The sequence below is a fragment of the Eumetopias jubatus genome, unplaced genomic scaffold (assembly GCF_037043125.1).
Source record: "Eumetopias jubatus isolate StellerSeaLion01/CBP00866 unplaced genomic scaffold, mEumJub1_p1.0 scaffold_6, whole genome shotgun sequence".
Classification (NCBI taxonomy): domain Eukaryota; kingdom Metazoa; phylum Chordata; class Mammalia; order Carnivora; family Otariidae; genus Eumetopias; species Eumetopias jubatus.
Genome location: NW_028274812.1, coordinates 35,930,727 through 35,952,921, shown reverse-complemented (window position 1 = coordinate 35,952,921; position 22,195 = coordinate 35,930,727). Strand labels below are relative to the sequence as shown.

At 35.6% G+C, this 22,195-nt stretch overlaps 1 protein-coding gene across 2 annotated transcripts in view; it reads right to left on the bottom strand.

Annotated features, from left to right (window-relative positions):
• The window catches only part of PTPRK (protein tyrosine phosphatase receptor type K), a 553,262-nt gene that overhangs the window by 104,144 nt on the left and 426,923 nt on the right, over nucleotides 1-22,195 (bottom strand). For both annotated transcript variants that reach the window (XM_028117097.2, XM_088023873.1), the window contains exons 8-11: nucleotides 15,966-16,268; nucleotides 10,432-10,541; nucleotides 9,167-9,368; nucleotides 4,955-5,060 (exon numbers count right to left, since the gene is read on the bottom strand). In XM_028117097.2, the coding sequence (XP_027972898.1) occupies nucleotides 4,955-5,060; nucleotides 9,167-9,368; nucleotides 10,432-10,541; nucleotides 15,966-16,268 (721 nt within the window). The remainder of the gene's footprint in view (nucleotides 1-4,954; nucleotides 5,061-9,166; nucleotides 9,369-10,431; nucleotides 10,542-15,965; nucleotides 16,269-22,195) is intronic.

Sequence of the window (22,195 nt, the reverse complement as noted above, 5' to 3'; positions counted from 1 at the left end):
GAATAGGTAGCTTCCTGGCAGCTTAAAATAGATAGAGCTTATATTTGGAAAATGCTGCAGTTAAATACACATTCATTTGTTCCATCTTATAGTAAACTGAGTTCACCACTGAGGGACTCTTCCCTGTGTTTTTGCAATATGCGGCTGCTATGTTCATTCTTTGAAAACAGCTCCATTGGGTCAATCTTTTAATAAGTGGGACATTCTACGCACTATAATTTATAATTATATCTGCTCGGGCTAGACTTTGAATCCATCTATGAAAAATGGAAAATGTTTTTTGTAAAAGGGAAAATAATTATGCATTTTAGGGAGTTGGTTCCAAATGTAGGTAATATTCATTCTGAATCATACTAATGATTGTCAAGTGATGCCAGTTTTAGGGATAGATCTTAAAAAGTCGGTAAGGAGAGTCAAAGGTCTAGGTAAGTCAGACAGCAACGTTCAGCCTTTAGAATAATTATATATTCAAAAATTAATTTTTGTCAAAAAGACCACACTTGCCAGAATTGCACTGCATGTGTTTACATTAGCATGTAGACACTTTAGGACCAGTCTTAAAGGAGAATGGAAGAACAAAGTGGTTGGTGATGCTGAGCACTGAATTATTCAGAACAGGATTTTTTAGTGGTGTGTATATTATTTGCTCTGTGTACATCATGATACCTTAGAATGAAATGCAACAAATTTATAGTATATAATTTCTAATATACAAAAGAACTCATTCCAAAGAGAGCATGCCTTCTTTTTGATTTGGGACAGCAATCCAACACAACAAATAAAAATATTTATCATTACTTAATAACCTCAAAAAATACCTTGAATCTTAGATGACTTTTTACTTTGCTACCCCTTCTAAAATAAAAACTACTATCATCTCTCCCCTAAAGTCTCCATTCCCTTCAGCTTCTCATCAAGTTTTATCCCTCCAACTTGTGTACAACCTTGTGGAAGAGTCACAGCCCCACGTGCATTTCCACTGCTTCTGTCTGAATGTGGCCCAAGAGCACTTCTCGCTGGGACCATTCTGCTTTCAGTCTGGGTTACTCCCAGTTCATTCTCTATGTTTCTACCAGAGTGGTCTTTCCAAGAACATAAAATTGCTCATAATAGCTTCCACTTACAGTCATTCTGTGGCCACCTTCAGTTTTTGGACTGGCACTAAACAGCCTCTCCCTCTGGCCCCTGCTTATTTCTCCAACCTCTCTTCTCCCACATACCCTTCCCTCTCAATGATCTGAACTACTTGCAATTCTGGAATGTACCACACGGCCACATACCCAATCATCCGCTTTGCAATTATTGGAGAGGACCATTGTGTCTTCTCTTCTCAGCAACCTCTCCCCTCTTTTCAAAGTGACCCTTGGCTGAGCTTATTCTTACAGCTCCTTCAAAACTCAGCTCTAGTACCACATTTCCTAACTGCTGTCATTTCACTTCTCATACTGCATTGTTATCGTTCATTGATTTATGAGTCTGCCATTCCCAGTTGAGGGCACATATTAAATTGCCTTATGTGGATTTCTATTCCAAGTATCCAGTTCAGCCCCTGGTGCATATTGAATGTCATTGGGATTAATAAATTCATAGAAACCATTGGTAACTTTGGTTTTCTTGATAACACTAAATGGAACTCATCGTACAGACTCTCTATAACAAGGTGCTATGATAGAGGCTTCAGGAATTGGAGTTTGTTTGACATTAGGAAGACCAGAGCAGAATGACTTCCACCAGATTTGGGACAAATGGATGGTAAGGTGTGGCCTGGCAGAGGCTACTAATATGGTAAAGTAAGATCTCAGGAGGTTTAGCTAGGTGGTAAATAGGTCTGGCTTTTATTGGGAGGGGAAAAGATGGGCCACATACCGAGTGGAATGGCAACAAGCATTAGCAGATAAGAGATTCTAATAGGCTGACATAAATGTGAATCTGGCTGAAAAGTAAAATAGCTTCAAGAATCTGAAGAAGTGATGGGCAGCCAATCAAGGATTTGAAGTACCGGACATAAATACAGTGCTATGAAAATTGATTACATCAATTTGGGTCTTCATCTTCAAAGAAATAAGAGCACTGGACAAGATAAGCCTTAAGATAGGGCTCCAATTACTGGGAGCAGTATCAAAGGTAGGAATGTGGTCAGAGGAAAGAAGACAGGACTCTCTCCTGGGAAGATTCAAAAAGCAAAGGAAGCAGGGCTCATCTAGGCCAAACTGCCCAACAAGACCAGTCTGGTCCTGCCACCTGGTCCCCACCTATGGGTATATTCCCAGATAGCTGGGCAAGTCATTGTAAAAAAATAAAGATGGACAAAATTGGATTAGAATATTAGTTGGAAAGCAGATTTTTTTTCCTGTTAATAAGATTCTTTTAAAATAGTTAGTTGTTTACATATCATTTAATTATTTCTTCTTATAGTATTCCTGGTTGTAAATTAATTTTTTTCATTTTATTTTTTAAAGATTTTTATTTATTTGAGAGAGGGAGAGACAGAGAGGGAGCACTAGTGGGGGAAGGCAGAGGGAGAAGCAGGCTCCCTGCTGAGCAGGAGCACAACGCAGGACTAGATCCCAGGACCCCAGGATCATGACCTGAGCCAAAGGCAGACGCTTAACCGGCTGAGCCACCCAGGTGCCCCTGTAAATTAATTTTTGAGCACTAATCTCCTATCATGTAAAATTTGGAGTTCTCAGCCACTGCAATGAATTCCAGAGAAGGTGAAATGTCTTCCCAACAAACATAAAGAAGTACATTTCTGTGTCAGAGAAAGAGGATATAGGATTATTAAGGATGATTTTTGCATAACCACTAGGTTCAGACTCTTACGAATTTTTGGAAATTAGAAATTTTGTAGTAAGTAAATGTAAATGAAGTAAAAGAAAGACTTTTGATTTTAAAAGATGTCATTGATAACATACTCACTTATTCAACAAAGTTCCTCAACACCAATTATGAGCAAAGGACACTCCTTTGACTGTCCATGACAAATCTTCCATGACAAATCTGGGCACAGGCTGTGTGTTCTGTTGTGATCACCTTGTCTTTGATTTACAGACAAAGCTTAGCACAGTGCCAGGCACATAATACATAGTCAGTTAATGTCTGTGTCATAAAATGATTAAATGAATAAAGAGCTAGTGAAAGTTACATTATGTAGCATGAGGGTACAATAAGAATTATACACTATGTGTGCAACTTACATTAAGGAAAGTTGAATTCACTCAAATATCTAACAAGATAAATGCAAGTACCTAGTAGCTCATTTAAACAGCAGTGGCAGAACTGAGCACCTAGAAAGTAAAACCTAGAAAATAAATTTTATCACACGTAGGAACATATGAATGACCCTATTTGTCAACAGAAAAAGATGTTGAAAGCAGGCATTTTTTCTTTCTCCTCTAGACCAGCAATCAGACTTACTCATAGATCACTGATTCATGAATAGCACTATATACATACTTTCCATTTCCAAGGAGCCCGTGCTTCATAAGTGTTTGTATTACAAGTGTATTCAGTCATCTCTCTTGTTCTCCAGCATGGTTTTCCCGAGATTTTTAGTCAGAACAGAAAGGAGTTTTCTTTATGGACTCAGGTTCTTTTATTAATTTTTTTATTATAATTTTTTTAAATTTAAAAAATCTTCCTTTCCTATGATATAGGACTGTTTGAATGGTTCATATGTGCTCAGATGGCTGAATGTATTTATTTTATACACAGAACAAAGATTAATTTTATTTTCTTAACGAATTTGTGTAAACAACTTGAGATGAATCAGTTCTGAAATATCTGCACTGATTTTTGTGCTTTACTACTTTTTTTTATTAAGATTTTATTTATTTATTTGACAGAGACACAGTAAGAGAGGGAACACAAGCAGGGGGAGTGGGAGAGGGAGAAGCAGGCTTCCCACTGAGCAGGGAGCCTGATGCAGGGCTCATGACCCGAGCCGAAGGCAGACGCCTAATAACTGAGCCACCAAGGTGCCCCTGTGCCTTACTTCTTAAGGGAAGTATAAAAATAAAAGTATCCACAAGATCTACAAGTTTCACGTGGAAACTTGCTTAAGTTTTGGGCATTTATCCAATTACAAATATGAAGAATTAAAATCTTTGGAATAATTCAAACCAATTCTTGAAAACAACATGGCTCATAGTCTGCAAGATGAGGGTAATACGGGAGATTTTAATATCGGATAGAGAAAGGAAATGGCAAATTGAATTTTAATATTTACTATGGAATTCCTGAGAAGCAACAATTTAGGAATTAAAAGGTCACATAAGCTGCATTCATTATAACTAATCTCCTTTTATTTCCTCAAAACTTCCTATTTTTCAAGCACTCAAATGAAATTATTCATAACAGATTTAATGCATTGGATAGGAGTTATTTTCTCCTTCTATTTCTGACAAATACTTTCAAAGCTCATATCCCATAGATACCGACAGAGGAAGTGGAATGAAATGGAACTAGAAGAAAATAAAAATCAAAGAGCAATGCTCTTAAATCAAAGAGTACAGAGAGTGGTTCAGTTCATGAATATCTCAAAAACCCCCTTGGAGGGGCGCCTGGGTGGCTCAGTCATTAAGCGTTTGCCTTCAGCTCAGGTCATGACCCGGGGATCCTGAGATCGAGCCCCACATCAGGCTCCCTGCTCCGCGGGAAGCCTGCTTCTCCCTCTCCCACTCCCCCTGCTTGTGTTCCCTCTCTCGCTGTGTCTCTCTCTGTCAAATAAATAAATAAAATCTTTAACAAAAAAAAAAAAACCTTCAGATCTTACTCTTAAAAGTCTATCTGCAGGCTTTGTCCAAATGAAAAACAAAACCAAACCAAAACAAAAATAAAACCTTTCTGATAGTCATTGTCAAATGACCATCTCTTAGAAATGAATGACTATATCGACCGCTAAGCAATCTCTCCTACTGCTATTTTGCCCTATTACTCGTATGTCCCCCCTTACCTGATTGGTGCCCCTTTGGCCTGTGCTGGTCTCAACAACACGGTTATTGTGGTGGCCGTTTCATTGAGAGACGCATCCACTCCTTCATAGTCAGGTAAAGTTGGAGCTGGTAAGTGGTTAATGAGAGAAGAAAAAAGTTCCTGTCAATTAACAGAATTCTATCACAGTTCAGGATGAATAAATGATCTGGAATGGGGGAAAACCAATTTCATATTTAATTTTCTAAAGGTACCTCAGTTTGTAGAATAACATATATTACTGAATGTTAACCCTGGGAACCTAATGCAGCAGAAGATATGAAGCCACGATTTGTTGTTGAAACTTAACTTATCATCTGGCGACTTGGACACACACGCCAAACATTTTGTGAAGGTGCTTTGGCTTTTGGTTTCCTGAGACCTTGAAACCAAGCATTGATGGGATGGGAGGTGAACAGCATTGACTCTGGGGAGACCTGGTTACGGACATGCACATGGAGATGTGAAGGCAGAGGGGGCAGGAAATGAGCCAGAGGCTGCCTGGTGAGGTGGTGCTGGGTGCGATATAAAGGTTGTGGAATGCCCAGTGTTAGTATCTGGACTGTGGCCGCAACAGAAACATATTGAGGAAGTGTGGTGAATGGGAACTGCAGTTTTTATTTAGCATGAACTAGTGCATTAGTTGCCAGATTCTTGAAAAGTAGAAACTCATCAAATATCAAAATATTTGATAATGGTTGGGGTGGGGGACAGGGCTCCCTAATCCTGAACTGGGTGAAAAAGTAACCTCAAATGGCTTTTGGTTATTTTAGGGAGGACATAACCAGTGAAATGTGTGCAGTATCAGAGAAACTGAGAACAAATGGCATCTAATATAAATTTCAAAGTATTTCATTCTTTCATTGAGTATTTACTGAATATATACAACGTGTCAAATTTTGTAAGTGCTGTGAGTATAAAGACAAAACATGGCCTCTGACATTTAGAGAATTAAAAGTATAGATTGACATTTTATCAAGAGTGAGAATCTTTTTTTCTTTTTAAAGATTTATTTATTTGAGAGAGAGATAGAGAGAGAGAGCACGAGCAAGGGGAGGAGCAGAGATAGAGGAAGAAGCAGACTCCACGCTGAGCGGGGAGCCCAACTGCAACCCAAGCCAAAGGCCGACACCCAACTGACCGAGCCACCCAGGTGCCCCAAGAGTGAGAATCTTAAACAACAACAACAAAAATAATAGCCAAATTTTAGGTGACTTAAAGAGGAGTCAGTTCATTTGCTAAAACAGTGGTTCTCAAACTAGTGAGATCAGATGCCCATGAAGGCTTTTTTTTTTATTATGTTATGTTAATCACCATATATCATTAGTTTTTGATGTAGTGTTCCATGATTCATTGTTTGTGTATAACACCCAGTGCTCCACGCAGAACGTGCCCTCTTGAATACCCATCACCAGGCTAACCCATCCCCCCACCCCTTCCCCTCTAGAATCCTCAGTTTGTTTCTCAGAGTCCATAGTTTCTCATGGTTCGTCTCCCCCTCCAATTTCCCCCCCTTCATTCTTCCCCTCCTGCTATCTTCTTCTTCTTCTTCTTTTTTTTTTAACATATAATGTATTATTTGTTTCAGAGGTACAGGTCTGTGATTCAACAGTCTTACACAATTCACAGAGCTCACCATAGCACAAACCCTTCATGAAGGCTTCTTAAAACCCAGATTGCTGCCCTTTTCCCCTTGAGTTTCTAATTCAATAGGTCCAGGGAAGAGCCTGGTAATGTGCATTTCTAGAAAGTTTTCAGGTGATGTTGACGCTGTTGGTCTATGGACCACACTTGGGAGAACCACTAGTCTAAATCAGGGTTGGGAGTTAGAAAAATGAAACAGACAACTTCGGGGTTAAGACGATGCTTGAGCTGAATGTTAAAAGGGCAGTAAAAACTTATCAAGACAAGAAAGCATCCAATAAAATGCAAGAGATGGGAAACAGAATATCTGAAGACATCATCACGTGAAAGGAGACTTCGTGTTATGACAGCTACAAGCAGTCTGCGAGGCCTGGAACTTTGGGTTCATGGGTAGGAGTGGTGGATGGAAGGAACTATAAAATTAAGGGGCACAAATGTTAATCATACACGGATGTTTGGGCTTTATCCTACTAAATACAATGTATTAGATTTTGAAAAAAATTTAGGGGGCTTCTGGGTGGCTCAGTTGGTTAAGCGACTGTCTTCTGCTCAGGTCATGATCCTGGGGTCCTGGGATCGAGTCCCATATCAGGCTCTCCCTGCTCAGCGGGGAGCCTGCTTCTCCCTCTCCCTCTGCCACTCCCCCTGCTTGTGCTCTCTCTCTCTCTCTCTGTCAAATAAATAAATAAAATCTTTAAAAAAATTTTTTAGGAAAGAAATATATGTTGTACAAAGTTCGATAGAAAAATACATCGAAGTAACGTAGTCTGAAGCCAAAGATAATGCTCAGAAAGATATTTCAATCATCTGTTTAAAGTATGGTCCAGAAGGAAAGGAAGAAACAGTGACATCAGAAAGAGATAAACTATCTGAAGAGTTATTTAGGAAGTAGAATCAACAGATATTAAATACGTACAATATGTATATACATGTGGATTATATATATAATATGTGTATTAAAACACACACACATACCATGCCTCCAAGCATCATGCCTCCAATAACTTGATTTTACTTTTATTTAAATTGTTTTCAAAATGCTGCGGGATATAATTTCTGTACTCAAGGGATAAATAACAATAAATTATCCTAAAATTTCACGTGATGCTGAGAACCATGCTAACCATAAATTTTATTAGCCTTAGCTTGATTACTACATGTTCTGAGGATACAGTGATTGCAATCAAGTTTTTAAAGTTCAAATCAAGTACCCATGTATATAGGTTGATTCAAGTAAAACTGTAGTTAAATAATTCAAAGAAAATGTTAGATGGGTGTTCTGGTCTTTAATTATAAATTTTTTATTCAATAAAAAACACTGTCTAAACCATAATAAAATATGGTTCTTGACAATGCCCATTTGTTCAAAGTTTTACAAGTTCATGTAATTTTGTAACTATCTCTACTGAAGGATCTTATTCAAATACAGCACTATGGCTCATTCTGGAGGGCAGGAAACAGGTTTCACTGTACAATGATATCACCAGGTCATATTTTCTAGTGATTCAATAACTATTTTAAATGGGTGATTTAGAATTGTTCCATTAGGAAGTGAACTGGCAATTTTAATACATTGCTATTTTCTAACATAATGGATGATATTTTAAAATTCTTTTTTGTTAGAGTAAGATAAATCAAATAGCTCATATTGGAATAGCTAATATTTTTCATGATATAGTTTTTTAAGATTTTATATTCAAAACATTTCCAAATAGAAATGTTACATCTATAATATATATTTATTTTAGGAATCTCAAATAAGTCAGATAAAACATTACATAAGCTAGAGTAGAATTAGGGCATATGACAATGCTAATTACTGGCCAAATTTAATCAGGTTTAACTGATGACTTGACCGAAGAAGAAATCATATCTGTAAATAATCTAGTCAATTACAAACTGAGATTGTGAGCATAAAATAATGTGAAACTTAACTGTATTTGTTTATCAACTTAAGTTCTCCTGTACATTACCATTCTGAAATTTAGATGAATTTATGTGAGATTTCTAAGAGAATGAATTCCTCATATTTGCTTAAAAATATCAGAATGTCAGGGAAAGTGGAAAAGAGAGACAAGGTATGTGGCACTATTAACAGTGGATCAAAGATCTGCTATCATTCTTTTGATAAAATCCACTTACAGCAGATATCTGATACCATTAATAATTACCAACTCCTCAAAGGTGATGTCTATTAGCATTCATAATGAACTTTTAAATACTTCTAATTAGGATAAAATGACATTTTTAAAAGGACCACTGTCAATTAAAAGTGACTGAGATGTTTTTGGTTTTGGATATATAACCAATTACAATCTATATTCACATAATTCTTTGTTTCAAGTTTTTATTTAAATTCTAGTTAGTGAACATATAGTGTAATACTGGTGTCAGGAGTAGTATTCACAGAATTCTTTAACGAACCTTCAATCAGGAATAGCTAGCTATATTAAAGATATAATAAGTGAGATGACTACCCTGAGTGCATATATGATTCTCTAGGACATGCTATTACAAACCAATCCTGTGTGCATTTTATTCCTCTGTGTACCTGAGATATTGGTGGTCACATTGATGGCTGTGGCTGGCCCAAAGCCTTTGACTGTGCTGGCTCTTATGAAAAACTGGTAGGTGGTTCCGGGATGAAGATGCATAAAAACATGATGTGTGCTGTTCCATAAATTTGATACAGTCTGAGGAGGTCCAGCCACTGGAACTGCAGGATCAAATGATCTTATGCTGCTGTAGCTGACCTGTTTTAAGAAATATATTTGCTATTACATATCATGATATAATCTAAATAAAGCTTTTTTACATAAGATAGTATTCAAGGGTATCTCTGTGGAGTGAATCACATTTTTCTTAAACTTCTTTTCCTTCTCATTTGGATATGGTTATTTCCCAGTCATTCTATATCTAATGTCTGTCTATCCATCCAGCCGGCCAGCCGGCCAGCCAGCCATAGATATACCTAGAGGTAAAATATCTGACTGTACCAATGTGCATCTATTTTCTTCCATCAAAAGATAAACTAATTTACTTAAATACGGGTACACATACATACACAATCTTATGGTTATATATTTTAATGTATATGAAACACAGAAAGTGTTCAACAAATGTTTGTTGTAAGTAACATCATCCCATACTTTGTCCGAATCACATAACAGATTTCATTAAACAGCACTCGAGTGTGCTGACAGGGTCACAATTTATGACACTGCCCTAATGATCCTCATTCCCATGATGCACTCTGTAGCCGCTAGAAATTTAAACATTTTACGCTCTAATCAACACTGACTATGCAGGAAGAGAACTACACATTTGTGCAATTATAATGATCTTTTCTTCTTTTTAGCTTCCCCTCTTTAAAAATTAGATAATGATTTATAACAAAATTGAGATGAAACTCTGGAATAGTCACGTTTATAATACATTTTGCTGTCTTGGGAGTAATCTTTTATTCTGAAACAAATGACATTCAATGGCCTCCCCTAACTACAATGTATCTTAATTTTATAAAAATTCATTCTTTACAACCATCAGTAAGCCTGTTTGAAAAGGCCCATCCTGCTTCTCTAAAACAACAACAAAAACACATTTACTTTAAGAATTAGAAAATTCTAGGTGCCATCCAATATTTGTTTTGAAACTCAATTTTGGGATCAAGGAATTTGTAAAGTAAAACAGAGGTGTACTAGAAATGATTTGATCTCCTAATCCTCACTTACTTATTTTCCATTATTTCTCTCCAACTTTTTCCTTTTACTCTCCCTTCAACCCACATTTCAATTATCTTCCTTATTCTCCCAATACCTCATATTGAGTGATGATTCCATTTGGATCCAAAGGTTCTTTCCAGTTCAAGAAGATCTTATTTTCAAAGGATGTTCCTTGAAGAGAATTGACTGGTACAGGGCCAGGCACTACAAATATACACATTTTTGGTTATAAAGATCCTTACATCAGAAACAGAAAAAATAAATACTGTAAGTTATATAAACCAAATTAAAAATAAAAAAAAAGTGTCCTTAAAAAGAAAATAAGCTATGTGACCAGTTTTCTGATTTTTAACAAATGGGAATTTAGAATAATCTATAAGCTTCTAATGCAGAAAATATACAACTCCAAAGTTATTTTTATTCAAAAGAATAGTCTATCACCTTAGAGAGTTGAATAAATTGTATAGCCTAGTTTTCTCTGTTGTATACCTCTAATAACATGAAGATCTCATTTGTAATTTGTTTCAAGAACACAACTATATTTCCCTGAAAGATATTCTGAAGATTATGATAAGCCCCTAAAGTATCTCCATAAACAAATTTCATTAAATAATGAATTATAATAATAATTAACACTCCTCAGACTCAAAAGCCAAATCATAGAATACTGAATTGAAATGCCCACTAAGAGTCAATCTGATTCTTACTGCTATCCTTATTAAATTTCTATAATTTAAAAAAACACAGCACTGATTATTACAATTTTTTAAAAAACTTTAAGATGAATAGGTTCAAGTATCATTGCTTTAGTCTTTTAAATGGAATTCCCTCTTGCAAAGCTAAGCATCAAACCATTTTATAATACCAGACTTGTTTAGAACTCAACAATCAGCATAACCGGTTCTGAAGTGTCCCCAGGTATGACAAGAGTTGAGGGACCTTCATACCAGTCCTTATTTGCAAATGTCACATAACTGACAATACCCAGTGGCAGCAATGAACAATGTGTCAGTTTCTATTGACAAAATATAAAACATCAGATACTTTTGCTCTTTGCTTTTATGTATTTTATCTAAACACATAGTTGCTATTTATTCACAGAAATATCCAGTTTCTTGTTCTGATAATGTTTAAATATATATCCTACCCATCCTACTTTGCTTAAAAAATGTGTTTTCTTTTGAAACACTGACCCAATACTGGCAAGTATGGTTTTTAATTAATATTTTCCCTTAATCTAACGTTTCAGTGAACTTCACACATGGCATTATCTAGAAACGTAGTTGCAGAGTATACAGCAATTTTGTGAGGCTTGAAGTAAATTAAAAATCACCAGATCAAAGGAAATGCACTGCATTGTAGCTAGCAGCATCAAGAAATTCTGAATGATATGTCAAAGTAGGAAGATTTATTTCAGACTACAAGGAGACGATGAATGATGTTATGACCTCTGGGACAGCCAATATAATTTGGCACATTAATAATAAATTCATAAAGAAAAAAACCATAAAGGAAAGAAACCCATAAACAGAAAAGATGCCAGCACTAAACTTCAGAATATATGTACATGCATCTGTCAGCTGAGGGCTGAGGGACAACTTAACCAAAGGCATCCATTCCCTGGCAAGTCCCAGGTCCACTGTATTGGCACAGACTATACAGTTGATCCAGGCAGAGAGGCCATCATGGCCCCTATGTGTACTCTGGGGCACTTACAGAGGCTGCCATGGGTGTTAGTTTGTTAACTAACAAGGGTGATAGCTGTTATGTCATTTGAGTAGAGTGAAAACAAACTTCTGATTGTGATTAAGGAAAAGTATTTCTTCACCTTTCCATAACTTTCAGAGATGATGACTGCTGGAGGTAGGAGGAGATAAGACCCCAATTAGTGAGAAAATGTTTATTTGATGGTATTATAATTGCTACCTGTGTTCACTAACCACAATTTGGCCAACAAATATATAAAATGGTACGATATATTTCCAATTGTTTACAAATAAAGATAGTTAAAAATGTTTGCATAATTCCACATTGGAAGAGGGACAGAATTAAAAGCATCCTTCCTAGAATTTGTCTATTTCTCTGCTCTTCTTCTTCTCCTTTTTTTTAAGTGGGTTCTACACCCAGCATGGAGCCAATGGGGCCTGAACTCACGACCCTGAGATCAAGACCTGAGCTGAGATCACGAGTCGGATGCTTAACCAAGTGAACTGCCCAGGCCCCTCTCTGCTCTTCTTACACATATTCTACTTTGTCAATAAAATTCACTTAAAGTACCTACAGGTCATATTTGTAAGAGGGAAAAGTCTGTGGAAAAATTATGGCCAAGAGTACCACGCTACTGATCTTGCACCGGGACTAGTATGGTGGACAAGAAAAAGAACTACACTTAAGTGAATGACAAAACACACACATAAACAGGTGGGGCGGGGAGTGGGCACAGGTAAGTTATATTTAATAACTCTCCACCTCTGAAGGAAGACAATGTCTATGTAGAATGTCTATACGTACTTTTGATTTGTGTAAATACAACATGAAGTTACTAAGACCGTCATCATGGCGGTCTTCATATTGCAGGGAATGTCACTTCACATTTCCACATCAACAGCTTTTAATGGAGACAGAATGCTGACTTTCATTCCCCTGCTTGTGATTTATTTGAGAGCTGTTTCAGCTATTTTTTTTTTAAAGAAAGTCCTTTAAAATATAACTCTCAAAATGGAAGAGAGAGGAAAAATGAAATGTGGGTGGGGCATGATTATATTAAATAAACACTACAGACTTTAAAATATAATAAATGTACATTTAAAAATAGCTCTGTATTAGCAAAAAATGTCCCCAAACCAGGGTTTTCTGCTGAGTTAACTTCATAATATTGATTTTTGTAAATGCTAGGATAAAAAATGAAAACAAAATCTCATACAAAAAATTCTACCTATGCATTAAAAAATGTATGCAATAAATTAAATATAAATTCTACCTTAGGGTTCTGGTGGGAAATCATTTTAGCTTTGCTCTCATGATTTATGGATGTCCCTAGTATTCTTTTCATGAAATTATATTCTTTTTAATAAAAGGTGGTTGATAATTTATTCTTTTTCTATGTATATAGGGCAGCAATAATTTAGTAAGACTGACTTAATTAGATCATCATAACCCATCGATCTTTGCAACAATAGATTATGATTCAGACATTCTGTCCCCCCTCCCAGGAACATTGAGTCATATCAAGGGTTCTATGTAGAAACTGGAGCTCATGTGAGCAGATCTGAAGACTGAGTTACTTGAAAATACTTTATACAAAGTTTGTACTGCAGTCATTTAGTTTTATACATAAAACAAAGGAGAAGAAAAAAAATTCTCACAGTAGAAAGAATTACTTTTTGACTATGCTATGAAATAATAATACGCAACTCAATATCATTACAGCTAGTAAAAATGTTCTTCAAAACATACCTTAAAATAAAACTAGAATAAGAAACAATATTGAAATTATATACTATATAGTTAATTTCATTCTATGTTTATAAAACTGTTTCTATATAAAATAGCACAGTCATGAAGTTGATGAATTGAGGACATAATTTAAGATTCCATAGCAATTCACTTCCTGATTATTAATCTACTTGCCTGTACACCCAAAAATACATTTAAAAATTTAATGAAATATGAAAAAGTTATATGAGCCTGACTGCATTCTTTGGTTTATGGGAAAGAAAGGCAAACTAAAAGCCATACCAAAGTATACCACCAAAACGAATATATTAATAGAGAGTGACTGGCAGAAAAAGCACAAATGTAACTGAATCTAAAATGACCAATTAAGAAATCAAGTTTTTAAAATTTTAAGGGTAGGCAATAAAGTGTGTGAGTACATTCTTATTACTAAAAACATGGCTTACAAAGTAGAGTAATACAGACATTTTAGTATTTATCCCACTTTATGAAATGAGATAGAGATTTTTCAGAGCTTTTGAATCTGCTTAGACTTTCCATTTCTATCATCCATCTATGAAACAACTAAGCTAATTATTCTTTCTTATATAATCATGTGTTGGGGTGTGTTCTGTGTGGGGGGGGATATGAGTGTGTTTATGTATTAGAGCAAGTTTGTTGTTTGAAATATCATTAAGGCTTAGATTAGGTATAAATTCAAACATGATAGTTGAGGTAATCATGTTTGGTTACGTTAAACATGACAAAGTACATTTATCATAAATAAGTCTTAGGTTTATTCTTTGAAAATTTAGGAATATGAGAATAACTCCATGCATAATTTTAGGACAATATTGTTTCCTTCAAAGTCTGAGGTACATGAGGTTGAAAAGCTCTCACTGTCCTTTATGACAACAAAAATAATAGAACCAATCTGGGTCATTTCTACTTTTCAGAGTGAGAGTGTTTGAAGTGATACAGAGAAACTTCTAGAAACTGTGGTATATTTGGCCTATCTTCAGGAAATCTCATACTTGATAGACATCAAGATCTACATCTGTGCCTAAAGTTCAGAACTTGAGGGAAACTGGAAACACTTGGGTATGAAATACATCCTATTTTCTGAAATCCAAACAAAAACCTACTGACAGGCTATTCAAGGAGAAATTCAGAAGGGGATGAGATCATCTTATTTAAACTTTTCATAGAGAGATGAGAAATGGAAATCTAGAGGAGTAAACAGATTGGGTAAGGTGATAGAGGTATTAGTGCCAGGACTAAAAACTCAGGATTCCTGACTCCCAGGTTCAGCTTTGCCTCCATTCACTAAATAGGCCATGTTTTCCCCCTACATGCTTCCATTCATAATGGTAAATTTTGGAAATGAAATGTCTTACAATGAAATAATACATTACTGTTATTATCAGAGTATCATCATTTGTACATTTTTTTGGGTATAGGGCACATTTCTCTTGAATCAAGAAATGTACTCATTCACATTAATGACAAACTATAGTGCTATAGCAGGTGTGGACAAATTATAATATAATATAAATGTTTGTTCCTATTACTTAATAATTTGGAAGTGACACACATAGATATTGGACATTATATAGTTAAATTCCTTGGGTGGTAATAAAATGGATAAAAGATGACAGCTTGCTGATATCTGATAAGGGCCTTTATCGAGACTTAAAAGATATGAACTTCAACCTTCTTTTATATTTAAACTTACATGAAACCATCTGAAAATGAGTGGAATAGGCAAATGGTGCTGTTTCCAAATGTTAAGGAAAATGAAAGCTGCTATTACTGGTTTGTAAAATGTGAAGAACTAAATTTTAACCAAGTGCATTTTACCAATAGATAAATGATGTAATGCCATGAATGGTGAAAATTATTTTTGCACATTTGATAGGAACAACTTTATTTAAACTTTAGTGTAGTTGTTACTTCTCTAACATATAAAAACAGAAAAGAGTAGAGGTACATTTCATCTAGTATTTGATGCTACTCTGAAGACTATTAAGCTTTTTAGTTAAAGGCAAACTCCTTTCAAAGTTAACCTCGTTAAAAGTATTTAGTAGATTTCAGAATCCAATTCAATTTTGGTGACTCTAAAGAAAATTATAAGCAATGACATAATCCTGTTACGTAATTCACCCTTTTTAAAATAATGAAGTATGAACATACCATCTTCATCAGTTTGAATAATCGTCTCTTCACTCTCCTTCCTGCCTTCTGGATTGGTTAGGATCATCTTGAGGCTGACATTTGTATAAGGTGGCAGATGGTTCACAACATGCTGAGGGGCTTTGGGGTCCATGTCCAAGCAGTCTGCCTTGCTCTCATTGTGACCACGGAAGTAATGGTAGCAGATAGTGACATTAAAAGTGTGGCAACGAGTAATATTATAACCCAGGGATTCCCAGTCCACAGCAATGTGTCTTGCCTGTATCTCAGCAATCTTTAATGTCTTTGGGGTTCTCATAGGTTCTGAAAAATAAAGAGGCAGACGGCTGTCAACTTTACAATGAATAATCTTGGAAAAATCAAACACTGAGCATGACATAGCATGTGTAAACCTAGGAAAATGTGGAAGTCATCTTTTATTCTCGTTTTCTTTATTTACTCATGATCTTATTCCTGAAGGTTTCGGTCAGGGACTATGATTTACCAATGGGAAAAGAAATGGAAAATGTTAACAATCCATGGTACTCAGGAACATGGCGAAAAGACAAAACCCTGAAAATGCAGCCATAATGCTTTTATAGTTGTTGTTGTTACTGCCCAATTCCTCATCTCTCTTTTCTCTTGTCATTACTGAGCAAGTGAATTAGCTAATATATCATAATGGATAAGAGTCAACACGTTCTGCTCTATGATTTGTCATGTCACCAGCTATGGTGTATACTAATTAGTCTAATTGTAATACTAAACTACCATTTACCAAAAAGTGATGCAGATATTAATTAACATTTATTATTTCAGTAATGATGTTGTTCATCAAAGCAGAAAAATATCTGAGAAAAAGTGCAAGAACACATGTGGATATTCACATTGTCATCGATCCTTCTTGATCTCTTTCTATCTTTTCCTAGGAAACACTCAGGTCTGACAGTCCATTCACTGTCACCCAAACCAAACTGGGAGGTGAATTTCCATTCAACTGGAAAATGCTGGCAGAACTAAACACTCCGAAGACTGGAGTCCATCCATCACCGCTTCCCAAGTGTATTCTTTCCTCATGCAAGACTAACTTTAATCGTCTAACTTAATCAAAATAATTACTCTATGAAAGTCATGGCCATGGCAAAGTCTACACAGTAAACAAACCAAAATACAGCTAAGCTTTCATACATTGACTGGACAAAGAGATTAAAATCAAGGCCAAGGTCAAAGCCATGTTGGTACCTCCCTTAACTCACTAAGAATAGTCAATGCTCTTGCTAAATGGGAGTCAGTAGACAAAAAAAGAAAGAAAATAAATGATACAAAAAGCCCAATTTGGGTGTTTTTATAAATTTTCATTTTTGAGATTAAAATCTCAGTTCTGTAAAAATAAACAACATGGTACACAGATGGCAAGCCCAAATTGGGATTCCAGTTCAATGTATTATGTGTGCCATCTGAAATACACTCTGGTGGCCATTTAAAACCTCAAAACTACAAAAATACATACAAATACATGCAAATTAATCCATGGTAGAATCCAATGCTTAGGTTTTAAATGCTGTGTGCCAGTCTTCTGATTATGCACAGTATCTAGTCTCCTTATTTTATCACTTTTGTTTTGTGTTTTACATTAAGCATTGTAAATAAGTTGGAAGAAAGATGTGGCTTTCTAACCATTAAAAAAACTCTTTGTATGTCTAGCTCTATGCTCACAATTCCCCATCAGGCACAGGAGTGAGCTGATGGCACATACAGTTTAGTCTACAGTTCAGTGAAAACACATTCTTTGGCACCCCTGACCACTAAGATGACCAGGCAGTCGTAGGTAGCATCATCCTAAAATTCTCAGATAAACTGTGATTTTAGTGCCTAATGGTAACAACCTGATGGAAGTTACAGGTCATGTTCAGGTTAGGCCATACTTTGTGACAAAAGTATCCAGAATAAGAAAGTAAGATTTCTCCCTAAAATACTTGCAGTATATGAATATCTCTCATAAAATGATGACCACAAACACCAAAAAATATATACTCTGTTTAAAAATTTTTTTTGATATAGTATTTATATACTTGAGAAACGTCTTATTTTGCATCTGAAATTCCCTTTATAAATTTCTCTATTTCCAAGTGATCACTCTCTTTCATTCACTTTTTCATTAATCCTGCTATTCAATTTGCACTTACCCTGCATTCTAATATAATTTTAAAAGCATAAGAAAACCATAAAAAATTGAGGAAGACACAAATAAATGGAAAGATATTCTGTGTTCATGAATTGGAATAATCAATATTGTTAAAATGTCCATATACCCAAAGCAATCTACAGATTCAGTGTGATAGCTATCAAAACTCCAATGGCGTGATGCCTGGGTGGCTCAGTTGGTTAAGTGTCTGATTCAGGTCATGATCTCAGGGTCATGAGATCGATCCCCTCATCTGCTTGAGATTCTGTCTCTCCTCCTCCCTCTGACCCTTCCCATCTCTCTCTCTCTTCCATGCTCTTTCTAAAATAAATAAATAAATCTTTAGAAAAATCCCAGTGGCATTTTTGAAAGAAATAGGACAAACCATCCTAATATTTGTATGGAACCATTAAAGACCCTGAAAAGTCAAAGCAATCTTAAGAATGAAGAACAAGGCTAGAGGCATCATGCTCCCTGGTTTCAAATTACATTACAAAATTACAGTAATTAAAACAGTACTGTACTGACACAAAACAGACACATAGATCAGTGGAACAGGATAGAGAGAATTATTTATAGCAAAGGAGCCAAGAATATACAATGGGGAGAGAAGAGTCTCTTTTTTTTTCTTTTTAAGATTTTATTTATTTATTTGACAGAGACACAGCAAGAGAGGGAACACAAGCAGGGGGAGTGGAAGAGGGAGAAGCAGGCTTCCCGCCGAGCAGGGAGCCCAATGTGGGGCTCGATCCCAGGACCCCGGAATCATGACCTGAGCCAAAGGCAGACGCTTAGTGACTGAGCCACCCAGGTGCCCTGAGAACAGTCTCTTTAATAAAAGGTGTTGGGAAAGCTGGACAGCTACACAAAAAGAATGAAATTAGACCACTATTTTGCACCTTATACAAAAATTAACTCAAAATAGATTAGACTTCAATGTAAGACTTGAAACCATAAAACTCCTAGAAGAAAATATAGGCAGTAAACCCCTTGACACAGGTCTTGGGGATGAATTTGTGAATCTGACACAAAAAAGTGAAAGCAAGAAAAGCAAAAAACAGGTAAGTGGGACTGCATCATACTAAATAAAACGCTTCTACACAGCAAAGGAAAGCATCAAAAAGATGAAAAGGCAACCTACTCAATGGGAGAAAATATTTACACCTCATATATCTGATAAGGGGTTAATAACCAACATACATAAAGAACTTGTACAACTCCCAACAGCAAAAAAAAAAAATCTAATTAAAAAATGGGCAGCAGATCTGAATACACATTTGTCTGAAGATGACACACAGATGGCCAACGGGTACATGAAAAGATACTCAACATCATTAATCACTAGGGAAATGCAAATGAAAAAACAATGAGATGTCAGCTCATACCAATCAGAATGACTACAATCAAAAAGAGAAACAATAACAAGTGTTGGCAAAGATGTGGAGAAAAGGGAGACCTCGAGCGTTGTTGTTGGGAATGTAAACTGATGCAATCATTATGGAAAATAGAATGGAGTTTCCTCAAAAAATTAAAAATAGAACTACCCCATGATTCAGCAATTCTACTTTTGGGTACTTATACAAATAAAACACTAATTTGGAAGATACATGCACCCCATATTTATTGCAGATTATTTATAAAGCCAAGATATGGAAACCAAAGTGTGCACGTATCTATACATATAAACAATAAAATATTATTCAGCCATAACAATAAGGAAATCTTGTCATTTGTGCAGCATGAATGGACCTCAAGGGTATCATGCTAAGTGAAATGTCAGGCAGACAAAGACAAATACTATATGATTTCTCCTATATGTGGAATCTAAAAAAATTAAAAAAATAGAAAAGAAAAAAAATGAATAAAGTTCATAGATACAGACAACAGATTGATGGTTGCTAGAAGTGGGAGTATGGGGGTGGAAAAATAGGTAAAGGGGTTATAAATTTATCAAAAATACAAAGTAAATTGAAAAAATGTAACTGTGTTAGAGATAGAAGACATAACTTCATTGAAGGGAATGGGGAAAAATAACCTAAGTAAATTAAGAAATGAGTAGAGGCAATGAGACAAGAAACAAACAAAAAAACAAAAAGAGCAGCTATTCCTAGTAATGATCTAAAGTTTACAGGTGACTTTAGGGTGCAGCATCATCGAGACACCATGATTCTGAACAGTAGATGTGGAGGCCTGTTCAAAGAAAAAAAAACCTGTCAGAAAACCTGTCACACTTGTCAGAATGGATAAAATCAACAACACAGGTTGGTGTGAGGATGTGGAGAAAAAGGAACCCTCTTGCACTGCTGGTGGGAATGCAAACTGGTGCAGCCACTGTGGAAAAAAGTATGGAGGTTCCTTAAAACATTAAAAATAGAACTACCTTACAATGCAGCAATTGCACTACTAGGTATTTACCCAAAGGATACAAAAATACTAATTCAAAGTAATACATGCACCCTGATGTTTATAGCAGCATCATCTACAATAGCCACATTATGGAAAGAGCCCACTGTCCATCAACTGCTGAATGGATAAAGATGTGGTGTGTATGTATATGTGTGTGTGTGTATATATAAATATATATATATACACACATATATATATATATAAAATATTATCCAGGATTAAAAAATAATTAAATCTTGCCATTTTCTACAAGAGGGACAGCGGTAGGGAGTATAATATTAAGCAAAATAAGTCAGAGAGAGACAAATGTCATATGATCTCACTCATATGTGGAATTTAAGAAACAAAACAAATGAGCAAAAGGAAAAATAAAAGGGAGAGAGACAAACCAGGAAACAGACTCTTAACCATAGAGAACAAACTGATGATTACCAGAAAGGAGGTGGGTAGGGAGATGGGAGAAATAGGAGATAGGGATTAAAGAGTACACTTAACATCATAAAAAAAGAAAAAACTAGAAAAAAATAATAAATGAAAAAATAAAGTAGACATATGAATGTGAAAAATGTGGAAATGAAAAGTAGAGGGGAAAAAGGAAGCTATTTAACACTTTCTGAACTGAGAGCCTTAAGAAACAAATCTTAAATCTTGTTATATTACCGACTATATATTTCTACATTTTCTCCTAAGCTAATCATAAAATAGAGAATTAATTTTCCTATTTATAAATTTAAATAATTATAGAAATAAGTAGAAATGTTCTTCTAACTAATCTTATTATATCCAATTTCTTTTTGCCTTCTGGCTTCCTCTATAAAACCCCTCTATAGAGCACTGAAAACAGGGAATGCATGTGCTATTTAATTCTGCTCTGGGTGAATAGCTATTGGAACTGCTTGAAGAAGTTCTGAATAGCCCTAGAGCTAAGGCAAAGTATGCACAAACTTGGTGCTTCTCTAGGCTTGGAAGAACAAGACCAGATGCAAATGTATCCACACGGAGGGACTCGATGTCAAAAGCAGAAGGTACCTGGAGGCAAGAGAAAGAAAAGCAAAAATTAACTATTGGGACTTCATCAAGATAAAAAGATTCTGCACAGTGAAGGAAAAAATCAACAAAACTAAAACACAGTGTATGGAATGGTAGAAGATAGTTGCAAATGACGTATCTGATAAAGGGTTAGTATCTATAATCTATAAAGAACTTATCAAACTCAACACCCAAAAAACAAATAATCCAGTTAAGAAATACCAGAAGACATGAATAGACATTTTTCCAAAAAAGACATCCAGATGGCTAACAGACACATGAAAACATGCTCAACATCTCTCGGCATCAGGGAAATACAAATCAAAACCACGATGAGATACCACCTCATACCGGTCAGAATAGCTAAAATTAACAAGTCAGGAAACAACAAATGTTGGTGAGGATGTGTAGAAAGGGGAACCTTCTTGCACTGTTTGTTGGTGGGAATGCAAACTGGTGTAGCCACTCTGGAAAACAGTATGGAGGTTCTTCAAAAAGTTAAAAATAGAACTACCCTGTGATCCAGTAATTGCACTACTAGGTATTTACCCAAAGGATACAAAAATACTGATTTGAATGGAAACATGTACCCCAATGTTTATAGCAGCATTATCAAAAATAGCCAAATTAT